At 43.1% G+C, this 24,675-nt stretch overlaps 1 protein-coding gene across 1 annotated transcript in view; it reads left to right on the top strand.

The window, feature by feature from the left end:
- The window catches only part of FAM20C (FAM20C golgi associated secretory pathway kinase), a 61,925-nt gene that overhangs the window by 35,867 nt on the left and 1,383 nt on the right, over nt 1-24,675 (top strand). Inside the window, exons 4-9 of the mRNA XM_075105010.1 lie at nt 11,341-11,433; nt 13,214-13,329; nt 21,437-21,617; nt 22,227-22,336; nt 23,862-23,943; nt 24,039-24,098. Coding sequence (XP_074961111.1) covers nt 11,341-11,433; nt 13,214-13,329; nt 21,437-21,617; nt 22,227-22,336; nt 23,862-23,943; nt 24,039-24,098 — 642 coding nt within the window. The remainder of the gene's footprint in view (nt 1-11,340; nt 11,434-13,213; nt 13,330-21,436; nt 21,618-22,226; nt 22,337-23,861; nt 23,944-24,038; nt 24,099-24,675) is intronic.

Here is a 24,675-nt window from a genome sequence, read left to right as displayed (position 1 = left end):
TTACGGAAGACTCTCAGGATTTCGGATTGAAACATGCTTGAAAAGTAAAACTTGCCGTTGTCCTGGCGAATATCCCCCTCTGACCTGCACAAGGACTGGGCACCAGCACATCCTCCGGACCCCTGTGTGGGGCACTCCTGGGGGCACTGATGTGTAGTGGCTTGAGCTGAACCACCACTGGCAGTCAGAAGATCTGGGGATTGCAGGAGGAAATGGCACAAGATGCTTCACTGTTCTGATCCCGTTTCTCATTTTGTACTGGATGTGAGAACAGTATCCAGACTTTGAGATCCATAGCTGGTAAAAGGAGCTCACTGTACAAATGAGAATTTCATGCTCTTTTTTATGTATTGGTCAACACATGCACACCGTGTAGGCTCTGTCCTAATAAAGATTTTGACAGTAACTATTTAGCTATCTGCAAAATCTTGGGCACTTAACTGAGTGTAATTCAGCATCCAGTAGCTCTTGAATGGTAAACTGTAAATAAAAGGCCAAAAGTGTCTGATTTCTGCATGGTTAGGGGGCAAGGGAGGAGGGAGCATGCCATAAGTTAGCATGGTTACTCCTTTGGGGTCCTGGGGAAAGTGGAACTCCCCTATACAAACGCAGATATATAGGTCACCCATGACACAAAACAGTGACATTTCAAATGATTTTTCACTTTCATAACTGGATGCTGAGCATCGTTTTATTTATCCTTCCAAGCCATGACAAAATGACAGCCTCATTGTATGGCTAATTGAGAGGTGTGATTGTATAAGGCTTTATCCCTATTACACAATCTTAAGAACTGCAAACATTTCGTCTGAGAGAGAGAGAGGAGAAATTCAAATCTGACCTGAAAGAGGGAGCCTGTACCAAACGGGCTGAATACAGAGTGCAAACACTGTGGTGCTTCTAGTTGTGTCAATATTCAGTCCAAGCAACTTCTTCCACTTGGGCTGGAGAGGAAAATGTTGGGTCCGTATTGCTCATACATACTGCCTGTGGCCCTTCAGCCCATTCCTGTACCTTGCACAGCTCAAACGGCATTTCTAAAGCATGAGAGCTCATAAAAGTTGTCTGAACTTCATTAGATTCATTTGTATTTCCCTGTGTGGAGTAGGAGACACGCTGAAAGCAGGATTTTAGCCTTATTTCTTGTTAGTCTGGCAATAAAAGTAAGAAAAGTAATTACTTTTTGTTTAGGGGAGTTGCAGTGCTTTGCGTGGTGCAGTTATTCAGGTACAAGGAATCTTGAGCACACCTAGGACCTGCAGACCTCAGTGTCAACCTGAAAGGTGACATCTGGGCTCTACCAAAGCCCACGGCCAAACCAACTTGTACTTTTGGCAGAATGACACATTTTTTTCCCAAAGTAGTTGTTGTCATGGGTGGAAGAAGAGGAAGAAAAACGAACTGTGAGTCTGGAAGTGGATGGGGTGAGCGGCCAGAGCTGCTGCAGGGGCCTGGTGCTGATCACTGGCTTGTTCTTGCAAAGTGCTGAGCACAAAAGAGCTCCAAGGAAGTATTAAGTCTATGCTTGACTGTCAAGGACGCACATAGTTCACTGGCTATCTGTGTGCCCAAAGTTAAGCATGTGCTTAATGAGGCTAGAGTGCTTCGCTTAGGGCAGAGCTGAATCCTTAATAGCTCCATGTTTTGCAGCTTTTGCTGAAAAACGGGGCTAATATTTTCATGCTTCCTGGGAGATTTTGAGGACAAGCTTACTAGCATTCATGGTTCTCATAATGATGGCAAGGAAACTCATGAATAGAGAGGAAGAAGTTAAGTATCAATACGTCAGAGTCACAGTAATTACTTTTTCCAACCTATTTTAAACTGGAACCTATTGTGAACCCTGGAATTTCAATGGCACATACATCACGTACAGCGAAAAGAAAAAATCCAACAAGCTGAAAGAAATTTGAGCTCTGCTATGCTTCTAATATGTTTAATGTTATTGTTCCGTTAAATCCCTACCCTTAATGACCCCAGACATATTAAATAACATTCTCAGGGCTGAAGAAATGCTTCAGACTTCTAATTTTACACATATTTTTCCTCCTGCGCTCTCAGAACTCTACAAACGTTATATATTGAAAAACTTCTGTAGAAAATATTTTGCAGTCTTCTTTCCTGAAGAAAAGCTGAAGGTAGCTGGGATCACACAGAGCTCTTTTTGCACTGCCTGTTTTTCAAAAATAGTTTTTGCAGCTGTATCATTTTTCATGTTTGCAATTTATGGCTAGCGGACGATGTACAACAGACCCTCAAAGGGATAAATCAAGGGGAAATATGACAGATATCATGGGCTTGGCGTGGCAAAAATGCTCACACCTCTTGTTTAAGAGCACAAAGGAATCCAAGCCACACCCGGGCAGCAAATATTGACAGTGATATAATTTCTTAATGAAGATACCTTAACAAAAGGCACAAAATATCATTGTAGCACCTCATTAATGAAGTCTCCTGCTTATTTAATTGCTCTGAGGCTTTTTCTCCCTGCTGTGGCAACAGCAGTGATCATATTAACGCTGACACTAGGAACCCTTTTGTTGTGCTGTCAAGTACCTCTTATTCTTTCAATTCCTGTATGTCAAGTCAGGTTTCTATCTCAAAGATGAATCAAACTTTATTTCTGGGTTAAGAATTTTTTTATCGGCAAAGTAAATTAGTGACAGGAGCTTCCCAGAGCTTGCCTTTCTCTTCATACCGTGACTCATTTGTTTTTCTGTACAAGCCCAGCTTTTTCTGGATGAGAAAAAAAATTCTAGCCAACAGGCATTGCCACTTAGCCACCGTGACATCAGTGTTCATCCGTGCTCCGTCCCACTAGCGTCCCAAAAGAGGGAGATGAAGATGAATATGCAGCACGTCTCACACACTTGCACACCTGCGATTTCTGCATGCATGTGCTGCCTCCTGCGCAATCAGCATACCAGTATGGATTATATACCTCCTGCCGAGCTCCCGGCACAGAGGGTAGGCTTCTATAAATCAAGGTATAAAGACCTGAGCTTCTACTTTTGGAAATACACACTTCAATCCCTACTACTGACCAAAAAGCAGCCATGCTTGTCATTACTTACAGCAGAAGCAGCCCTGTACACAGCTTACAAAAGCAGTCATGAAAAGCGTCTTTATTTCACTTACCCTAGCATTCGGTGGTGCTGCTTTTCGGTAATAACCGAGATCAGCCTCTATCCCATAATGTTGGAAAAAATCATCTTACCTCAAGTATTTTAAACTTGCATGCCTTCAAACACTGTGCCTGCCTCTTAAATTTGAGATGTTTGTGGAGTGCAGGGGAAATACAGGCAAATATTATAAAGAATTATCCTACTTGTCTGGTCACGTGGTGTCCAGTACCACAGCAGGCAGTATTAGATATTGTTGTATGTGTTGGGTTATACATTAAGTGCACCTACGTACATCCATCTAGAGTTTGGTGGCACTGGAGCTCATCAATCTGGTTTTGTAAGGCTTACCTGCTTTGCAACAGCATTTCATTTTGCTTCTCTTTCCAGCCATCTTCTGAAAATAATAATAATAATAATTATTATTATTATCATAATTATAGAAAACCTATGAATCTGAGATCTGACTAGGCTAAGAGGGAAGCCCCCAGCACAGGGACCCCTTCTTTTTAGCCGCGTTCCCTGGGAGCGGGAAGACCACTGGCTGTCACACCGAAAAGCGTGGGTGGGGAAGACATCCTGACAAATGTGCTTACGCTAATATTTTTTTTCCATTTGCTTTTCCCATGGTGACAGGCAGCTACCTACTAGGCAGAGCTGGAAGTAATATTCTGAATTGCTGAAGGAAATTTTCCTAGTTGATCAAACTCTTATGTGTTTTGTGCTGATCAAAGATTCTCCTCATGTCTTATGTATCTGAAAGCGCAAAAGAATGAATGAAAAAAAGAGCTATTCTTCTGTGCTGGTAGACAATGAAATGATGATTGGTGAGATTATGCCTTGACTTTACTGTCAGCACAATGTCAGTGAAGGCAACGGTACAGAGAGGGTGCATTTTGAGATATTAATACCAAATCCAGATCACTAGGAGGAACAGAAAAGCCCCAAAGAAGAGGAAAATGTCTGTTTTTATTATTATTTTTATATTTTAGTGGAGAATAAAATGAATCTTTCATATTCTTGGATCATATTAGTTACCCAGATTATTCATCCCTTCAAATTTTATCTGCTTGTTTAGTCAGGAGTTGTAACTTATGTTTTGCTCTGGTGAAAATCTGCTTTTTTATATATATATACGTATATGTATATATCTAACTACATCTCATGCTCGGGATGGTAGGAACCTTTCACTGATGCTGCTCTGAGCTAGGGACTGGTTTTGCACAACCTTTCACACGCACTCTGGTCTACGTAGAAGAATCAGAGGTTGCTTCACTGTCTTTTACACACAGTGCTGGTTTTAAGGGGAAAGCCTAAAGCAGGCTTTCAAGGCTTTGGGTTGGCTGGGTTTTTAATGAATTAAAAATAAATGAATTGTGCTTAGTAAAGAAGGGGCCTCTGAGCTGAGGAATCTGCAGTCTAAAGGCGTTAAGACTTAATTCCCAGGTCTTGGCTTGGCGATGCTCTTTTCAGGAATGGGAGCCAGTTGTTCTGGCATGTCTCCTGCATGTTTTCCTTCCTTGGAGAGGCACTCAGATCAGCTGTAGCAAGTCTTACTGTGATGGTTTTTGCCTTGATTGTGGAGCAAGGAGGGAAAGCAAGACTGGAAATTAGTAGAAGAGTAAGGTCAGCACATGGGGGCAAGGAGGAGAGGGCTGTAGCCACGGGACTGTGAAAGGACATTTTGAAGACGATGTTGTAGCGACGTCTGTCAAGAATGGTTTAGGTCTGGCTGATCTCGCCCTGGGGCCAGGGGATGGGTTAGGTGACCTCCTGAGCCTTTTTTCCTTTGACTCTGCAACTGGAAAGGGAAAGAAAACCAACTTACTATACTGTTTTCCTGTGGATTTTCTCTCCCTCTTCTTCCCATTATCTTCCTGTGCCAGGTGACAAGATATTTATATATACAAATGCTCTTTCAGAAGCTTATTGCCATTCTCTGCATCAGAAGTTTATGATTGGTATTAAGCTAACTGGTCCTTGAGCATGTGCTGTTGTCAAGCTCTCTTCATCTGCTCAGGAGAAAAGCACTCCGGGGCTGGCATGCAAGAGCATGATCTTGGTATTTATCCTTTTGGCGGTTTGCTAATTATTCCTATTGCTATCACATCCCTGTGCGAATTTCTGTCTTTCTGCCACCGTAAATATTCTCTCATTTTTTCTAGCTGCAGAATTGCTAGTTAAACGGGAGAAGCCTGAATATCCTGCAGAGGCCCATATTGTCATTTGGATGATAGCGATGAAACGGGCCAAACATCCTTTCTGTACCACTTAAGTTGCATGTCTTTGCATTCCTGGATTAGCCGCTCATTTTCTGGACCGTATTCTGCTCTTGTAAACAGCTCGTATCATTCCTGGGAGTGCTCTTTGTAGCAGAATGCTTTGATAAAGCCAAAGCCACCAGCTGCCAAGACTCCATAAGGAGTCAGAAATAGGCACCAGATATCTTAGCTACTGTAGATGTAGCTGCATTAGCAATATCATTTATCTGTCTAAGAACTGACTAAGCCACTAAAATATATTATAAAATTAAGTGGCATTTTTTCCACCTGTTCTGACTGGTGCCAAACGCATAGAAAGCCCTCCGGATGATATGACTCTGCATGCAAAATCTAAGTACCCTCCTAAGGACTGCAGCTGCCTCAGAGACATTGGTTTTTTTCCACAGGCTGCCTCCTTCACTTAGAATAATAAGCTTTAGATTATCTCAGGGCACTCTAGTTCCCACTGCTGCGCAATCCAATTTGACATAAGGGTTACAGGGAGGGAGGGGGAGAAAATCTTACAAGCAGACACCAGACTTTCAGTCTGAGTTTGCACTAGTACAAAGAAGTTCATAGGTGAGGGCTGGGGAGATTTCATGCCTGTATGTGTTGGAAGAAAGGCTCTCTGGACTTGGTGGAGCATCTGTGCTTCAGTTGCTTGCCGGAGCAAGGGGCTGCTTACAAAGCCCTACCATGGTGCTTCCAAATGTAGGATGTCCCCGGGTCCCTCCCAGGCCACAAAGTAATTGAAACAGCAGCAAACTGCTGAGTGGCAGCCTTTTAGTCTTGTATTAACTATATTTTATATTTAGGTAGCACTGTGTATTAACTGTTGAGCCTGCAATTCAGCTCCAGGAGAGGTATTTAAACACCTTAAATACTCCATGGGAAGAGGGGAAAGCTGCTTTCCAAAGGAGAATACCGATCCATAACTGTGGGTAGGTCCAGATAATCTCCAGTTATCTGTTCCGATAGCCAAATTGTGCTCTTATCAATGTTAGTCGTGTCCCTGCCAATGCAATTACCATGCCTCGTTGGCCTGTTACGTCTGTTAGTGATTTTGCTGCTGCCGAATTTCCCTGGCGGAGAGAGTCAGGGTCTCTGTCTGCAAAATGATCTAACCAAAGCAAACCCCCTCCCTGCTGCGGCAAAGCTCGTTGTTGTGATCCATAATCATCCCTAATCCCTGTGGTTGATTCCCCTGATTACGTGTCAGAACAGGAGTGCAACCTATTTAAAAGGGGCTGGTTTTAAATCAGCAGCATGTCCTTTCATTAGTTAAGGTACGCAGGTTTGACACAAAAGGTGTCTCTGAAATGTCTCTGGACTGCGGCATAGGAGGACAGCATGTGTCTGTCAGGATAACACTTGACTCAGATTGGGCTGTTGCCCTATTTTCTAAGCTTTTTGGCTGCTGTACGGATAATAGGACCCCTCCAGAGCAGAGGAAGTCTGGCATCGAGGCAGGATTCTTTCGAGTAATACATGGCCCTGGTGGGTATTAATCCTGGTAATTTAGGCAGGTGTATGCGAGTGATCCTGGCAACTAAATATAGATTTCCATGCTAAAGGTTTAGTTTCTATAATGGCATTTTCTGAAATGCCAGAGAGTCTGCAGAGCCTGCAGTCTCACTGTAGTGATGAGGTTCATGAATTGCAGAAAAGAAAAAAACGAAGAAATTACTGATGTTGGGTTTTGGAGATAAAGTAATTGGCCAAAAAATATTTACAGAAACATTTAAGAAAACTTGAGGCTTTGCAATTATTTCTGCATGCAAATCACTCTGTGGGTTTATCCAAATACTACTGAACACCAAATCAGGTCCCAACCATCGCTAGAATGGAACTGATTTACCAGATTTATTCATGACTGTTCACTTATCAGAGGAGTTTTCTTTCTTCTTTCTTTCTTTCTTGTAAGCATGACTCGCTTTTCTAGCCAGAAGATCAGATCACAATTGCATCTCATCTTGTGTCAATGCAAATGTGTCCCTGTCCTGTTTAAAATCATTCTTTACTTCCCATGTTTTCTCTGAGTTGTGCCGTGGTGGGGAAATTTTCATGGGCTTTAATTTCCCCTTAGTTCTTATTTCTCCTCTACTAGCGTTACTGTGCTGATTTGTCTTTTCCTCATGCTGTAATTGGTCTGGTGCTACTGTGTAATTTTTAACTGTGTGCAGTATCAACAGACCTCCATCTGTCTCTCCTCCAGAGCTTCCCAGCCTGCCATTACAAATATCTGCCAAATCCTTCTCCAAAGAGAGGATCACCAGATTCCAACTGTTTGCAGAATAAGAGCTGCTGCCAGAAATCCTCTCCCACCGTCTGCAACCTGTGCAGAACCTGTCCCCTGCACGTTGTGAGATGTTACTGCTGGCACTGAGGAGCTCTGACCATTGCTTTAAGTTACTGCCCCTCAGAAGCATACGCTTCTGCAGAGGGTTCAGCATGTTGGTCTGTTTGCTCAAATATCTCATTATGTGTGTAATTCTATTAGAAAATAACCTTCAATAGGCATCAGGTAATAAAACCAAAATAACTTGAGGGTTGGGGTTTTGTCTCCTTTAAAATGCAATTCTGATTTAAAACATGCTGTGGGATGGATCGGTTCCAGTGGTTTTTTATAAGATACTTTACTTGACCTGGAAGGGACTCTGAGTCCGTGTCCCTTTCCCAGCCTGTCACTTAGAGACTGAGGGCCAGTTGCCATGACCTAAAGCCAGAGTAACTGATAGGCCTTGCTGACTGCATGCCCACATTGCTGAGAGTAGAGTTTGATCTTCCACATCTCTATACATATATGTCAGAACAGATCAGTAGAAGAATTAGCACCAAACCAGGCAATGCGTTGATTAGATTGTGTGCACTAAAAAATAGCAAGTTTTCTAATGTGGATAAAATAAAATCACGTATAAGTACATTCAGATGAAGTAAAAAATACAGATTACAGTGTAGGTGCCCTTTTAACACTGTTAAAGCCATTCTCATACCATTCCACTGATTCTGTTGTTTCAAAGCCATTTGAGAGTCATGCAACTTTTTAAATTCAGTTGTGTACCTTAGTCTATGATCATCACACGTGTTAGGGTTCGCTGGTGGTATGGCAGCTTGCTGGGGCTGAGGAATTACCAACGAATCTCTTGAGGTGCTGCTGCAGACATCAAATTAGCAATAAATGTATGTTTGAACAAAACTCTTGCCAGCTAAAGTCAGATCCAAGGAACAAGGTTCCAGTTCTCTCCATGGGATATTGGAATAAGCTAGCAGAAAGGATTTTTCAAGGTTATTTCAGGAGAGGGTTTCACATTGGATCTGCTACATCTCAGTTCTACAGAGCTTTGCAAAGGAACATAAGGCATGTAAAGCAGACTGAGGATTTGATAAATACTCCTTCCAGTCTACGTTCAGAGTAACCCAATATTTCCAAGAGACAGAAAAGTGGGAGCGGCAACTGTTTAACCTGGGCATGGACCACGGGGGCTGTGGCTGGAGGGTGCTCTTCTGTAGGTAAGTAGAGGGAAGCACCTGAAGCACCAAAGAAACTTGGGAGGTTTTTTCATGATATATAGACAGGTTTAAAAAATACCGATATATCCATTGTCTAGATTGCACTGTGGATTTGGTGTCCATTTTTGAAGGTTTTAGGACAACCAAGTTCATGATTTTCTAGGAGGGTACGCTACCACTTAATAATACATTATGACAGGAGAGAAATATGTACAAACAAGTCTAAGCCTGCAGGACAGCTATACTTACTCCCAAATGAATAATATCCCCAGCCATTGCCAGGGGTGGCAGGGAGCAAATAGAAAAGTGAAATTAGAGAGACCAGACTATCCTGGCAGTGATGTACTGAATGCCTGGCACGTCGAGCAGGCAGCGCAAAGGAGCTGGGCTGTGGGACTAGCTGTGCTTGCAAGATTGAGATCTACCCTTTATTTAAGTCTGATTTTCTGGAGCAAGATTTTCTTGTAAAGGAACAGCCATGATTTGTTTAAAGTCTTTGGGAGATAAAAAGCAGATGGCATTGATTAGCTAATTAGTAATATTTTCTGCAACTTATCAGCTGTGGTGATATGTGTAAAGTTTGCAAAAGCTTGGGATGAAGCTGCCTTTTTTTGATTTGTTCAAGAAATTGAGTATTTTAAAATCTGGAGGGGAGGGAAAGTGATATACAAATGTGTAATTTTCTGCCCAACAGAAATATGTTAATCTTTTCCTTTGAATTTATATTCAGAGCTCATTGCTTCATGGGGGGAATATGCACGAGGTTGCAGCTCTCCTAGCTCTTGTTTTGATTGTGTGGTGTATTGTGTGACATGCCACAGGTTTCTGGCTCTCCCGTATTCCTCTTTGTGGGCGTGCTCCTTCTCCTTTTCCATTTATTATGGAGACAAAGCAAAATATTATTTTTTATTTTATGCCAGGCTCACTTTTAGCTTGCCTTTTTCTGAACCCTTGGCTGCCACAGCAGCACCCTAGCAGGACTTCTGCCAAGTGTTGGCCACCTCCATGACCACTACTATTACAGTGGTCAGTGCTATTTTGGCCAGAGCATCACTGGGGTGTTGGAGGACCCTCTGTCCTTGAGTTATACTGGACACAAATCAAATATCTTGATTTGTCTCTATGAGGGCAATTGTTCATCATTTAGGGCGAGGCAGCGTGCCTCACCAAGATGTTAATTTAAAGAAGAATGTCTGAGAAAGGATATCAGCCTTTCAGACCCTGCTGGTTGCATAGCAAAATCTTCATATAGCCAAAAACCACGAGGCTCTTCTGGTTTCTTCAGGAAGCCGGATACAGAAGGGCTCGCAGGCATGTACCAGTCCCGATAGTCATGGCGGTCTTTGTGGGAATGAGCGTGGGTGGACACAGCTTCGGGTTCCCAACAAGCCCCATAATTAGGACTTGCTGCAAATTCTCTGGAGGTTTGAGCTCTGCACCTGCACCACCCCAAAGCCTTTCATGCAACAAGGTCCCAGTGTAGAAGCTGTATTTAATTGCCAGTGTGTGGCATGGGTGACGCACGAGCTGTCAGCTGGCCACCTGTGACAGCAGGGAATGAGAAAGAGCTTTGTTTTCCTCTTCTGGGGAACTGTCCTCCCTTGCAGATGCTCTGCAGAGCAGCTTTGCAGTGCTTATCTCACATTTAAGAATTCAAAATAGGACATGATGCAGGTTGAGGTGGGGCCCGGACATTATACAGGTCAACTGCCTGAGTTGTGCTCCATCCAAAAGCCATCAGGTCTGGAAATTGCCTAAAGTGACACAGAGATTTGCTTCTTTGTTATATAGAGCTTTCTGTTTTCCATGGAGTTCAGTGTCGCAGATTTAACCTTTCTATTTCCATCAGAATGACATTTTTTATTGGATCTCAAACGGAAGAAACAACACATTCTGCATCCTCTCCGGAGCACGGTCTTGTTACTGTTCTTTGAAACGTGACATGTGTCGTGGACGTCAAACTGCAATGATCCCATTTCTTCTGAAATGAGAAAAACATGTCACTTTTGGCTCTAAATAACACAAAGGGAGAGTCGTATTTTAGATAGGAGCTGCATGGCTGCCAAAGATGAAAGAAAAATTTTATTACTTTCGGAAAATTCATAATTACAATTGATGATAATTCAATGAAATTACATTGTCTTCACCACTATCACTAATGAAGTGTTCGAGAGTGATAAAACAGATCTTGTTAATTAGAGCAAGAGTCTTGAGTGGAATAGCTTCACGACAGCAGCCTGCATGCACAAGTCTTGAATTCTTATTTGTTGTTACAGAAGTTTAAAAAAGAGGATAAAATGAAGGCTACATGGCAAATAATGCACACATGAAGTATTTAAAGGCCTTCCATTAAGCAAACAGTACTGAACTGAATAAATGCTGACTGAGTCCTGCTCCTTCGAAATGCTAACCCTTCATTAAAACACTTTCCTTGTTTTTCTTTGCAGACAAACCAGAGAACAAGAAACCCCGCCTGACTTTTTTTATTTCTCAGACTATGAAAGACATAATGCAGAAATAGCAGCATTTCATTTGGACAGGCAAGTAAAACAGATTTGCATTAAAAGAAATGTGGAAATATTGTGATAAGTTTCTGCACTTGGCCAGCCCTGTAACTGAATTACTTTTAAAAAAGGGGAAAATGGAACAAAGGCGGGCAAGCGCCATGGCAGATGATGAAAGGGGAGATTAATAATTCGGAAGCGCGACTTGCTCTGGGCATAAGAAACCTGGCAATAAGTAATTCTCAAAAAGAAAGAGAAATTATATTGAAGAGAAGCAGAGAAATGAATTTCCCCTGTGATCTTGAAGTGCATATGGAGAGGACCCATCTCCCGGGGCATATGTAGCATAAGTGTGACGGGAGTTTGGCTCACCCCAATTAGCTCCAGGGCATGCAAATCTGAGTGAGACACGGGGAATCGTGCAAGTATTCAGAGAGGAATAATGGAGATGGGGAGGGAGTTCTGGTTTCACAGCAAAAAGCTGGGGCTGTCCCATATCAGAAGCGTATTTAGGCTACAAGTTAGTGAGAAGGAGAGGACACTGATGGTCATCCCATGCTCCTCTTAGCCGAAAATGTCCCAGCAGGCAGAGTTAGTGCAGGGTGTCGTGGATACCCCAAGGCTTGAAATGGACTGCAGCCCTTCAGCCTGCCCAGATTAGGAGCAGGAATTAATAACTAGTGAGGAGATATTAACATTATGGCTAGAAACCATGGCATTTCACAGGCTGAGTTAGAACTGAAACATCTCTCACACCCTGAAGTACCAAGAAACATCCTTCAAAAGCTTGAAGCTTTGGGACCACAAATTGTCTGGGGGTACGTGTAGTATTGCTGCCTTCTGGGTTGATGTTTAGGATGAAGGAACCCATCAGTGGGTGGCACAAGGTAGATTTGCCATTAAGAGCCATCCTGGTCAGATCCTTCAAGAATCTTCTATATTTTATTGTTGATGACCTTGGTGTTGATCCCTTCTGCTTTATATTTTATATTGCCATTTTAAGCAGATGGTGCTGTAGGAAAAAGCATTAATGGAGTTCCTGCAGGGAGGTATGTTAAATATCCACACACTAAGCAGAAAAAGTGGTTGCTACCCAATGTAGAAAATCTTATCAGCAGACAGTGGACATAAAAATCCCACCTATGGGGAGGCTTTGTATGGGGATTTTTCTCTTTTACTGTTTCTAATAGCAGTGCTTCGTAGGGGGCTTTTAATGATCTTCGAAGGCAGGGGAGTTTGGGGTAGAGAAAGGCTCTTCACCCATCATTTGCCCGTGGGAAATATTTTCGTCTCAGGGAGATTGTTTAGGTTGGTGTAAGGGTATTAAAACAGAGAGGAGCTGATGCAAACAAACAAATGCTGAGACTGTCAGGGAAAAAAAAATTACTGGTTTTTAGATCTATTAGGTGATGTTTATGTAAGAAAGAGGCTGAAATCCCATTCCTCAAGTCACTTAAAAATCTAGTGAGTGAAATGCATGTTATAACAATCCTAAAGTAGCACAAAGGCAAAAATAAGTTTCTACTGTCTCTTATTTCTGGAATTCTTTAATTTTTTCATGCGACATTGTGTCCCCATATTCTCCTGTATTCTGCATCTGCTCCCTACTCTGTAGGCAAGTCAGAGCTGATCATATTCAGGACATATTTTGTAATACATTATACAAAGGATTATCCAGTTTGAAGTTGATGGGCTTTTTACTCTTCAAAGACCAGAGATAAATGTACCTTCAGAGTGTAACGAACCTTCCTAAAACCTATCACTATCATTATATTTTAATCCTTTACATAAACTATCTCTTTTCTTTCTCATCCAGGATCCTGGATTTCCGTCGCGTGCCACCAGTTGCAGGTAGACTTGTTAACATGACGAGAGAAATAAGAGATGTTACTCGTGACAAGAAACTGTGGAGAACGTTTTTCATCTCACCAGGTAGTCTTGGAAATAACACTATATTCTTTCTATCCTGCCGAAAAAGTACTTAAGGGAACGATGTGTAGATCGCTTAATTGCTCAGATATTTCTAATAGAACTGTCTTCTAGACCTTTGAATAAAAATAAATGTGGAGACATAGCCTACAAAGAAGACTTTATTGTTTTGAATTGAGTGCCTTTTCCCCTTGACAAATTATCCGCAGAGACAGGCTTTTATGTTCACAAAAGCAATGTATTCAACAAATGTTTTATGTAGAGTAATTTCTAAAGCAATTTCTTCTGTTGCTCTCAGTTTACCCAAAACCTTATTACTTAGCCTATTAGTTATTTAGACTTCCTTTCCTACTGCAATGTGATCCGTCACTTCTGTTGGTCAGCTGCATTTATTTCTCAGTTTTGACTGGAGAACCAAAACCTAATTTTCTGAGAGTCATGAACCTGAGGTTTTTTTACAACAGGAGTTTGAAAAAATCAACCAAATAGATGTGCAAAATATCCTGCTTCCAGCTCTGGGCAGAGGCCAGAGTAGAAGTGACCTGAATTGTTCCCAGTCCTCGTTCTTGCTGTGAGGGCTGGCCCCAGGAACCGATACCCCTCTATTTCTATTACTCTTCATTTTCACAACGTCTGGTGGCCCCAGCCAAGGATGGAGCTCCACAGGGAGGGAGTTTTACAAATGTGCCCTTCTCACCAAAATACACATCTAGAATAGGCAAAGATGGGCAAAGGGTATGAGAAAGTGGTATCACCTGTGTTTAGAATCTGGGATGCTGAGGTGGAGAATTTAAGGCTCTGAGTTAGGGCACAAAAATACATGCCTAAGGATGTTCTTAGAGAAAGAATATATAGGGAAATACTCAATCCAAAGCATGTAGCTATGTTCCAGTGAGCTTAACTCATATTATTTCAGCTGCGTGCAAATGTGCTTTGCTGAGCTCAGGCTGTGTCTTGTGTGACAGGCAATCTGGAGCAGAAATCTCCGGAGATCTCTCCCTTGCTCTGTGTGCGATTGGCCAGAAGCTGTTTATCCCAGATCCCTAAAGTCAAGATCCAAAGACTTAATTACAGTTTCTCATGATGTAACTGTAATTTATTGCTGTTAGCTAGAAACCAGAGCCCTGTCATTGCAGAGCTTTCTCTCTTAAAATGTTTATTGCACTTTTGTGATCACCAGTAAAGTCATTATTATGGCTGTTATTTTTAGCTTAATATTTACGTTCAGCTCTGCAGGACACACAGTTGAGCAGACAGTTATTTATTCCAGTAACTTCACTTGTAGAACACATTACATAATTACAAGAGATTTCATCTCAACCCGTGTTATGAGCGCTCCAATGTTACGTGTACGGTCGTGGTGACAGTGGTGACAGTCCACGGTGACAGTACTTAGCGACAGTGTTCACCAAACCTGATGTGCAGACATTTCTGTGTGCTAGGCACTTGTATCTCAGTCGCTTTCTCTCCCTCTCTGTCTCTATTTTTTTTGCTTGATTTTTTTGTAGGCAAACAATCACACACAAAAGATGGGAAAAAAATCTTGTGACTGTTTATGTGCCAAAGTACTTTGGCCCATTTGAAATATAAGCCATTTTATTTCCGTTTTAGCAAGTAAGACATGGATTAGTAGGTTTGCTTGCTTTTTAGTCTTCCCAGTTTATATATCAAGGCTTAGGGGTGAACTTGAGTGATTTCTGAGAATTACAAAACTGTACTCAAGTACTGAGCAGCTTACAGCAGCCAGAGCATGGCAATGCAGAGTTAAGGCTGCAGGTTTGGATGAAGATCTTTATCTTGTCATTATGAAATTCCAGGCATCCAAGGGATGATCCAAGTATAATCCTTTATTCAAATTTATTTAGAGGCCTCAGATAAATTCAATTAAAATATTTGATTAACTATGAGTCAGGCTTTTCTGGAGAATAAAACGCTTAAGCAATTAATTTTTCTTTCAGTTTTACATTTCCTAAATCAATATACTTTGCTTAAATCATGTTGGTTGCTTGTCAGAGTTCTTCCCTACAAGTCCCCAGTTTAATTAGCCAGATTCTCATTAACATATGCCCAACCTCTGTCTTGTATTTCATACTGACCTTAAAAGGCAGGCATTAATTAATGCTTAATGAAAAAGTAATAAAGGTCCTAAATTAAGCATTTAGATACAAATTCACAAACCTAGCAGCCAGCTGAAGCAGAAGATTGAGGGCAGAAAAGGGAAAAGAGGAGGGTGCTGGGATGAGCCCCGGCGCCTGGGGAGGTGAGGATGGAGAGGGACCAGGAGCCTGGGGAAGACTGGAAGAGGTTCACTTGTCCCCTTTGGCAGATGAGGGGCAGCAAATTCAGTTGGTTTTGAGGGAGAACTGGTTCCAAAGCTGAGAAACTGCGGTGTGACGTATAGATACTTGCAAGAACCAGTCTGTGCACCCACATTAAGCTCTTGAGGCCCCTCTGGGACTCCCTTTCAGGCAGCTGTGTCTCTGCATCTCCATCCCCAGCAGTGCTCAGCAACAATTAATGGTCATGGGGACACAATATGTCTGCTGGCAATGCATCCCTCTCCATGCACCCATATACATCTCTTAAAATTAAACAAGCACTAAATGTAATTGATTTTATATAAATCTCTTCCCCTGGGGCTGGGAGACCACTGTTTGCAGTGGAAATCCTCGGAGACTAAATATTGATGATGCTCATCAATACACCATATTACTTCCCGGACCAGTGTGTGAATGTGTTGGAAGAAACCTCACTGCATTTCCATGCCGGGGCCATGTCACTTGTCCCATCAGGCATGGAAATCAGGGCCTCTTACTGCCAGGAAGCTGCAGGCAGTTGTAGCTTCAGAGCACGCTGCAGAGCGGCATCCCTTCTTCCATTGGAAAGTAGAAATGGCTGCGAGCAGACAGGTCAGTCAATGCATTAGGCTGCATTCAGAGAGAAAGCAGATTGCAGAAAAGTGCACTTCCAGGCAGTTTGGACTAAACATGAGAAATGGAATTAGGTCAGTAATTATTTAAATTAATTTTACATCCTTGGCAGTAGGGCAGACTGCAGTAGCCCTGCTACTCTTACAAATGAATGGTAATTTGCTAGGAAAAAAGAGACATATTAATGATGTCAGCCTTCATTTTGGAAGTAATTGAGGCAGCAGCTTAAAGAAATCAATGTTACACAGCTAGTAAGCACTATGTGTTTGTTCATATTAACCAATTCCAAGGGATTATGGATTTTTTTCCCCTCTCAGCAAACAATAGCTATTCTGAATTAGCTATTATTTTGAGCAGGTAAAAGAAAGATCTTGTAATGCATTGCTTTAGTAAATATTCAGGATTCTTTCCAGTACTCCCGTTGCATGGGTTTGCTAAATGTCCTCTATTAACAGTCATGCAAAGCTCAGTAAAAGAATTGCTCTGCCAAGCAATTTGCTTTAAGGTATCTCCACTTGTTCCTTTTCTTCCTGAAAAGAACTATTGTTCAGCTATCAGGATGACACACAGAAAATGTGCAGATGAGTACACAGACACTCTGGTTCTTAATTGTTGTAATTAGTTGGAGTTTCGATCACCGGACCATGATTTTTTGCGTGGATTTCATTACAAATTGTATCCATTCATCCTCAGATAATGAAAATACAACATTTGCAACACCACTCGGGATTCTCTTGCCTCTCTAGTGCTTTGGGGAAACAATTTTGTTTTTTAATGAAGAAGGAGTTTGCATGTTGCAAATTCCCAGCATTTGAACATTTCAGCATCTATAAACATCCCTCCCTTTCTGGTGTGCCAGCGCTGCTGCTGTTTCCATTTCTACTCACTCTGCAGGAGTGCAGATTCCTGGCGGCCGCTTCTTTTGCAGGTGTACTTGGGGATGGGGGTCTGTACAGAAACACCTGTATGGTATGAGAGAGGAACACATGGGCTGGGCAATTTTAATGAGAGGAGAAGGACCATGCTCCCGTTGGACCTCATCTCCCCTTTCCCTCTGATTTTTGCTTTCAGAAGGCCAAACCCTGCTCTTAGCATGGGATTGCCAGCAAAGCTCTGGGCTTGTGTCTCTAGCTGGAATCTCACCCTCAGCCTGCTGTGCAGAATGTGGGTCACCTACTTTGGTTTCAAAGAGGCTTGCTACTGCACCTTGAAGTCTTAAATGAGAACTGTGTTTTTCTATATTTGATACCTCTTTTTTTTCTATGTTTTTAAGAAACCTTAAAAATGAATGTTTCCCCAGATAATTCAGGCTACTTCATCTCACTGCCTGTACACAAGAATTAGGGTAGACATATCAAGATGTCTATTCTGTATCAATCAAAGCAGTTAATTTCTTTAATAGTAGCTTGAGATACGCCATCCTTTCACCCCCACTACCCCCAGAAATCAGACAAGAGCTGTGGAGAGTAAATACCACAGGTCTGAGCCCACAGGGAGAATAACAGCAGGCAGAAAAAGCTTTGCCATTAAAAGTAACTTCTCACTAAGAAATACACTAACGGTTTTACCGCAAGTTTTCTGTCTTAATGACAGGACACATCCTGCCATCGCTTGGAGGGCTCGTTTCCCATTGCAGGCGACGGGGGCTCTGTGGGAAAATCAGTACCTGGAGGAGCTCAGCAGGTGCAGGGATGAACAGCCCGGTGTGGTGCAAGCAGCACACATGCCAGCTGTGTCGCTCTGCAGCAGTGAATGCCATCACTGCCATAGCCCCTGAGCTTTCCTGAAGAATTATCTGGATATGAATGTGTGATTACTGTCAAATGATTAGTCCCAGTTGCTCTCGTTGACAATATGGAGCAGGGTTTCATTGTTCCCAAAGTTAAATTCAGAAGCAAACTATTAAACACAGTATTTATCTTCCCACTGTGCAAAATGCTGTGTTTAATATAATTCCTTTCTTGAAAGGTCAGATTTACATAGTGAGCAGCAGAGGATGCGATGGTGGGGGGGGACATTGCTGGGCCTTTTGCTCTTTACAAAACAGTTACGGTGGCAGATAACCAAGCATTGGCTTCCCACTGCCAGGTGGAAGTCAGGTCATAGAAACCCTGGAAGATAAATTGTCTCAGGTGATCAAGATAAGTCTGCGTAGGTTCCCTCCCTCCACAGACGAGCGGGTGATGCTGACAGAGCTGAAGTGAAGCACAGGCCCCGCTGCAGCTTCAAATCGGTGGAAACAAACCTCCACTGCAGCGCAGGGGAGAGCCCTACCTTCCCACCAAGGCAGCAGGCACCCAGGAAATAAAGGATCTCTTTATCTCTCCTAACTCTTCTGTGCTAGCCTGCAGCAAGCAGCATCTGTATGTGGTTTCTTGTAAATCATCCCTTGTGGCAGCCTGGAACCCCACGAAATATCTTGTCTGCAATTATTTCTTTTAAGGGTATAAATCACAGACGTTCTTCCCCAGTTGTTATTGGCTGAGAATATCCCAACCTTCCTAATGGCCCAGTACGATCCTCCCATTTGCAGGCCATCTGCAGCTGGCAGCACTGCCCACAGGTGCTTGGACAGCTCTTTACTTTGATCCTGAGTTATGGAAGAGGTTCACAGGGAGGCATGAAGTCCTCCTGGTTTTGCCAGGGTGATCAAAGGCAAAGTTGAGGCACCTGCATTAGCCCTGCAAAAGCTATGCCACGTCCATGCTGCGATAGCATTTTTGAAAAGGAAACCCGTGAGAGGTTTCAGACCGCAGGGCAGGGCGCCCAGGGCTTGCGTTAGGTTGGGTTGGTCTAGATGTTGACTTTACACTTCATTTTAAACTAATTAGTTGAGTGATTCCAAAGGAGGGCCACTGAGATGGTCCTGGAGCTGGTGCATCTGGTGTACAAGGAGATGCTGAGGGCTTCAGATTTTTTTAACCTGGAGGACATGACCTGAAGCTATAGCTTGGACCAGAGGCCTCCAGAGTCCATTCCAACCCGTTTCCCAAACTGCGATTGCTCTTTTCCCATGCAATTTGTGAAAAGGTTTTCAAAACTTCACTCTCAGAGATATGAGTTATATTACTGAGTTGCTTAAAAGGAAAAATGAGTGGGGTTTCTGTTTAGAAGTTAATAGGCACATCAATCATCGTCATTGATCTCATCGTGTGGTGAGCAGCACCAAGACTTGTGCTGGGGTTGACAGGAAATAGCCAAGCCAAGTGGCTTGTTGGCCAAGGACATGATCACTTCCTAGCTCATGGGAAGACTCAAACTACTGTTCCTTCGACTAAAATGTTAAGGGACTGAGTATGCCTTATTTGTAAGAAAAAACTTTTAAAATAATTTTTAAGAAAGGACATTATGCGTGGTAAAACACTTTAAATTACAAAATTTAAAGTACAGACATGCTGAGTTCCCCCTTCCTTCCTTATGTAATTTCTGTTCCTCATTTTCTCTTCCTTGAAGTACTTTTCTTTCAGTAATTGTCAGTGAGGTTTTTGACCACAGGGTGAATATTTCTGGACTGAATCAGGATATATTTAACTGGTATGAGCCAACCCTGTGAATGTAAATATACGGTTCGGGTTGGAGTTATTCCTGAGCACAGATAGATGGGTGGTCCTTATGAGTCAGTCACAGCAGAGGGATTCGAAAGGCTGCGTCCAGAGTAAAGTAATCACAACTTGATGGACAAATCTGGTGGCCATCAACAGAGGCTTGGAAATGAAGAGCTGGGACAAACTGTGAAGTGGTACACATCATCCTTATAGTCCAATGATTTGGTGTAATTCCACGGTTAGCAGTGGGTCCCAAATAATATGGTTAATTAATACAATCAAAAATATTGTGAGACCTTATTGCTCTTCCACATTCTCTTTCTCTTCTTTCCCCAATCACAGCTCCTTTCCCTGTTTCTCCCTCCCTCCTGTTATCTCCATAGCACCGGGGCCAGTATTGCTCCCTGTCGTCTTGACTCGTCGTCTCCCTTGCGTCACCCGCCAGCAGTGTACCATCTCCACGGGGTGCTTTGCTGGCCGTAGGTTGGATGTGGACCGGGGGGATGTCATAGCACTGTGCAGGGCGGCGTGCTGCAGGGCATTGCTGCAGTGAAAACCCACCATCTTACCTGTACGAGCCACGGGATCGTCTGTGGCAGGCAGAAAATCACCCCCTCTATTCACCAGCCCTTCCTGCCTCATTTATACTGATCCTGCCCAAAGGGAGAGTAGCTCAGAAGCAATATTTGAATTTAGAAGCCTTGTGGGGAATTAGGCAGCAATGTGACTTCTCGGCTTCATGCATTACCATAAGGAAAGGGCACAGTCTTCCTCTAATGACATTTTATGTGCATAAAGCAATGTCAGAAGAGTTGTAGCACACTGACAAGATCAGCATTGTGCTCCTGTTCTTGTTCATACTCCAGCGTTGGTGGGGTTTGGGGATGAGCTGCGTTCTCCCACCTCCAGTGAATTCATGTGGGAAGTGGGTTCTTATAAAGAGGTGGGTGTTCCCGTTGGTACAGAAATATGTGGTGGCAGCTTTGGGTAGGTTTTAAGGTAACACATGCTCCAAAACCTGGTACAGGTTCTTTTTCTGTGGTTGTTGGAGAACCGTGATGTGTGGAGGAAGAAATTTGTGTTTGGGATGTGTGCTGACAGAGTTACATCTGTGCTATTTCCACCTTCCACACACACTCCCACATGAGTCTTCATGGTAAATAATTCTCCTCAGTAAAACTGCCAGTTTTTCTCATACCAGCAAGTAAATGAATGAAGTGTTGTTTGTTCTTAAAAAATGAGCCAAGATTTTGAAAGGTGACTTAATTTTGGGCACATGCCACTTGTTCAGTTGTGGGATCTGGGATTCCAGCCCGGGGTAACAAATATATCCCAGAGGATGTATCAGTCTGAGAAAATGAAAGGAAAAGGGAAAGGATTAAAAAAAAACAACTGTGTTTTTGGAATATAAATAGACTAGAAACAGTCACAGAGCGCTCAGCAGAGGGTGTGATCCCAACCGCTGAAATCAATGTCTTTCTAGTGGTTTCCGTGGAAGAAAACTATATGTGGTAACAGGGTTTTGGGTCTGAGATTTATTTCTGCTCATGTTCCTTCACATACATCAGTGTTTTTATGGATTCTTGAACTCTAATTTAAGAGTAAGTGTTAAAACTCTTCTCCTTCATTTGCCAGCCAACAACATCTGCTTCTACGGGGAATGTTCCTACTACTGCTCGACTGAGCACGCCCTCTGTGGAAAACCAGATCAGATCGAAGGGTCTCTGGCTGCTTTCCTACCTGATTTGTCTTTAGCTAAAAGGAAAACCTGGAGAAACCCTTGGAGACGTTCCTACCACAAGCGCAAGAAAGCAGAGTGAGTAGTGGTGAGCAAGGGCTCACCAGCTGCAAAGGGCGATAAGAAAACAGAGCAGTGCTGCAGTTACTGCCCTTGCCTGACCTAAAACATCGAGCTTAGGAGAGCATCGGCATTTCTTCAGCAGGTCCAGCTCCTGGGAAGGGACAGAGTACTTACGCTTGCAAGGAGCTCCAGCTTATGGTCCTGAACCTGAAAGGACCTTCAATGGCATAATTCCCTCGTAGGACAGATACCTCCAGTTGCTTTGACAGCATGCAACAGGACCTGTCTAAGTCCTACCAGAGGGAGAAAGATTCACTGCTATCAGCAGCCCTAAACAAGTCTCAGATGTTTTCATCATATGACTGATGGTGCAGCTGGTCTCCTAAATCTTGAAGCTATTAGCCAGATAGTTTTCAATCCTGTGATTTTCTTCCTTTTTCATCAGTCACAGTCTTTATCGGTTGCCTGCATTACTGGAAGCGGCCTGAAAAATTTGCTGCCTCTACCTGACCCTGCCCTCAATCAATCATGATTCTACAACTAGATCTTTGCAAAATAACATTTTTTTTAATACTCAGTAAGCTTTGTATGTCACATAAAATATCAAAATATTGGCTTTTCCAGATGGGAAGTTGATCCAGATTATTGTGAAGAGGTTAAACAAACACCCCCGTATGACAGTGGGACCAGAATTCTGGATATAATGGATATGACAGTTTTTGATTTCCTAATGGGTATGTTTCATCTCTTTCAAAAATTAAATGCAACATTTAATTAGAATAAGAACCATTTCTTTCTACACCACTCTGCATAGCTCAGCAGTTTGCTAAAGCGTGGCTGAAGCTGCATTTACTGTATGTGCTGTTCTAGATGATGATGAGAAAATGCAGATTTACATGGTTATGTATTCCCATCAGTGCAGATTAAAGGAACAAAGATGTTCAGGAATGCAGAGTGATGATGAATGCAGGTCACGCTAGTCTCCTTCACAACAGTTAAGGGCTTCACAGTTTGCTTTAGTGAGTGCTTTACTATTGTAATGTATGGCTCCTGGGTGCACATGCAAGGACTGTTCATTATTGGCACATTGTTTTCAACCTGCAGTAGTACTCACTGCTGCTTGTCCTATAAACTGTCAGAGGGGATAAAAAAAACAAGAGGTGTTGCTTTGTCACAAAGGTAACTGGTATGTATCAGGAACATTTTTTTTTTATGTTTAGTCAACCCGATCAGAATAAAATAATTATTAACAAGCAGGTAATAGTGACCTATTCCAAGCCTATTCAGTGGTTAACACTGAGACATTTTCATATGAAACCTGTTCTGCGGCAGCTAATACACCTGTAAGGTGCCAACATACACGATCCTCGGCCATACCCTCTGCTATTGCCACTACTGAGATTTCTGCAATATGCTGCAGCAGGAGCCTGTGGCATCTGTAAGTGGCTCCAGACGCCCGCCCTGAAGACAAAATTCATAGCTTGGCACTGGTACTCTGCACATTGGCCTGAAAAAGCAGATAACATGTCTGCCTGTCATGGGTGCCCAAAGAGAGCTGTTCAGCTGTACCACTGCAGTAGCATCCTGATCCGTGTGTTAGAGCCTTAATATCGCTTGGCTTTCCAGGCAGTCAGAAATATGGACAAAGTTCTTATTAGGGGAAAAAACAGGATGTATGGTCGTGGTTCAAAAAGTTTAATACAATATTAGCAAAGTCATGGATTAACATCCCTGTTTGAAGGACGCATTTTCCCCTCCCTAAGCTAAGCCTCACACACGTACCAGGGCTGCTGTGCAAGCCGTACTGACGGAGGGCTGGAGCAGCAGGGCGCATTTTCACCAGTGAAGCTCTGCTGGCTTAGGACATAGCTACCTCATGGATGACCAGGCTCCCTGAACGGTTGAGATGCCATCGTACCTGAGAGGGATTTCCTTGGCACATCCCAGGAGAGGTTGCTGGAGGGTGGGAAGGTTTGTTTAGCCTCCTGATGGGTCCTCTAGAGCTTAAGTGTAAAAGTTACAGAAAGCTTGAAAAGCTCCCAGAGGCGTAACAGCCCACCTTCCAGCATTGCACACTTTAGGCTTTCCACCATAGCAGCAAATGAGCTCAGCAGACCCGTTGCTTTCTCTGCCTCACACAGCCGTCGTGTTTGGGGAGCGCTGGGCGTCTCGCTGAACTGTAGCTTTTGTATTGCCCTGAACTGCAGGCTCAGCAGCAAGCCAGAGTGAGAGCGGCCTTCTTTTCTCTTTATTCTGTAGGTAACATGGATCGACATCACTATGAAACCTTTGAGAAGTTTGGCAATGAAACATTTATTATCCACTTAGATAATGGAAGAGGGTAAATACCATTAATAATCTTTCTGGGGAAAAAAAAAGAAAAAAGTTAGTCTTTCAAACAGCCTTTGTCATGTTCTTGCTCTTATCTTTAAATAGGTTTGGAAAATATTCCCACGACGAACTTTCCATATTGGTGCCTTTAAACCAGTGCTGCAGGTACGTTTCATCTCCAGAGTTGTTTCCCATTTTATACAGTTGTTTCCACTAACAGGACTGACATGTTCAAGTGAATCTTTTATTCCGTACCATGGAGAGGAGATGTTGTGATCCTGCCCAGTGAGCCTGACCCGAGCTAGCCCTGAGTATTGGCACCGACACGTTAAGTGCTTTGTTGAGATCAGGACCTTGCAGAAGCGTGGCGGTGAGCTGCTGTGAGAGACGCTTTATTACGACAAAATACGTGTTCTGTTGAAGTCAAGTGGCAAAACTTTCCCCAGCTTGTTCAGGTGTTTCACAACGGCTTTCCATGGTGCCCTTGGCCAGGGTTTTCAGAGAGGACGGGTGGTATTCAGGGTTTCCGCTTTGCACGGCCGGGACGCAGGGTGAGCTCTGTGTCTGTGGAGGCTCTGGGCATCCCTGCAGGGTGAGCTAGCGGGAGCCTCTGCGGCCACCGCCCGCGCCCCACCTCAGCGCCGCGTGCATCGTGCGTCTCAGTGCCACGGTGGACGTGACCCCGCGTGTGCTGCACCTGAGCCAGCCAGTGCCTTACCCAGCCGAGGAGCGTGAAGGCTCT

The sequence above is a fragment of the Phalacrocorax aristotelis genome, chromosome 10, assembly GCF_949628215.1.
Source record: "Phalacrocorax aristotelis chromosome 10, bGulAri2.1, whole genome shotgun sequence".
Classification (NCBI taxonomy): domain Eukaryota; kingdom Metazoa; phylum Chordata; class Aves; order Suliformes; family Phalacrocoracidae; genus Phalacrocorax; species Phalacrocorax aristotelis.
This window is presented reverse-complemented; position numbering and strand designations above follow the sequence as displayed.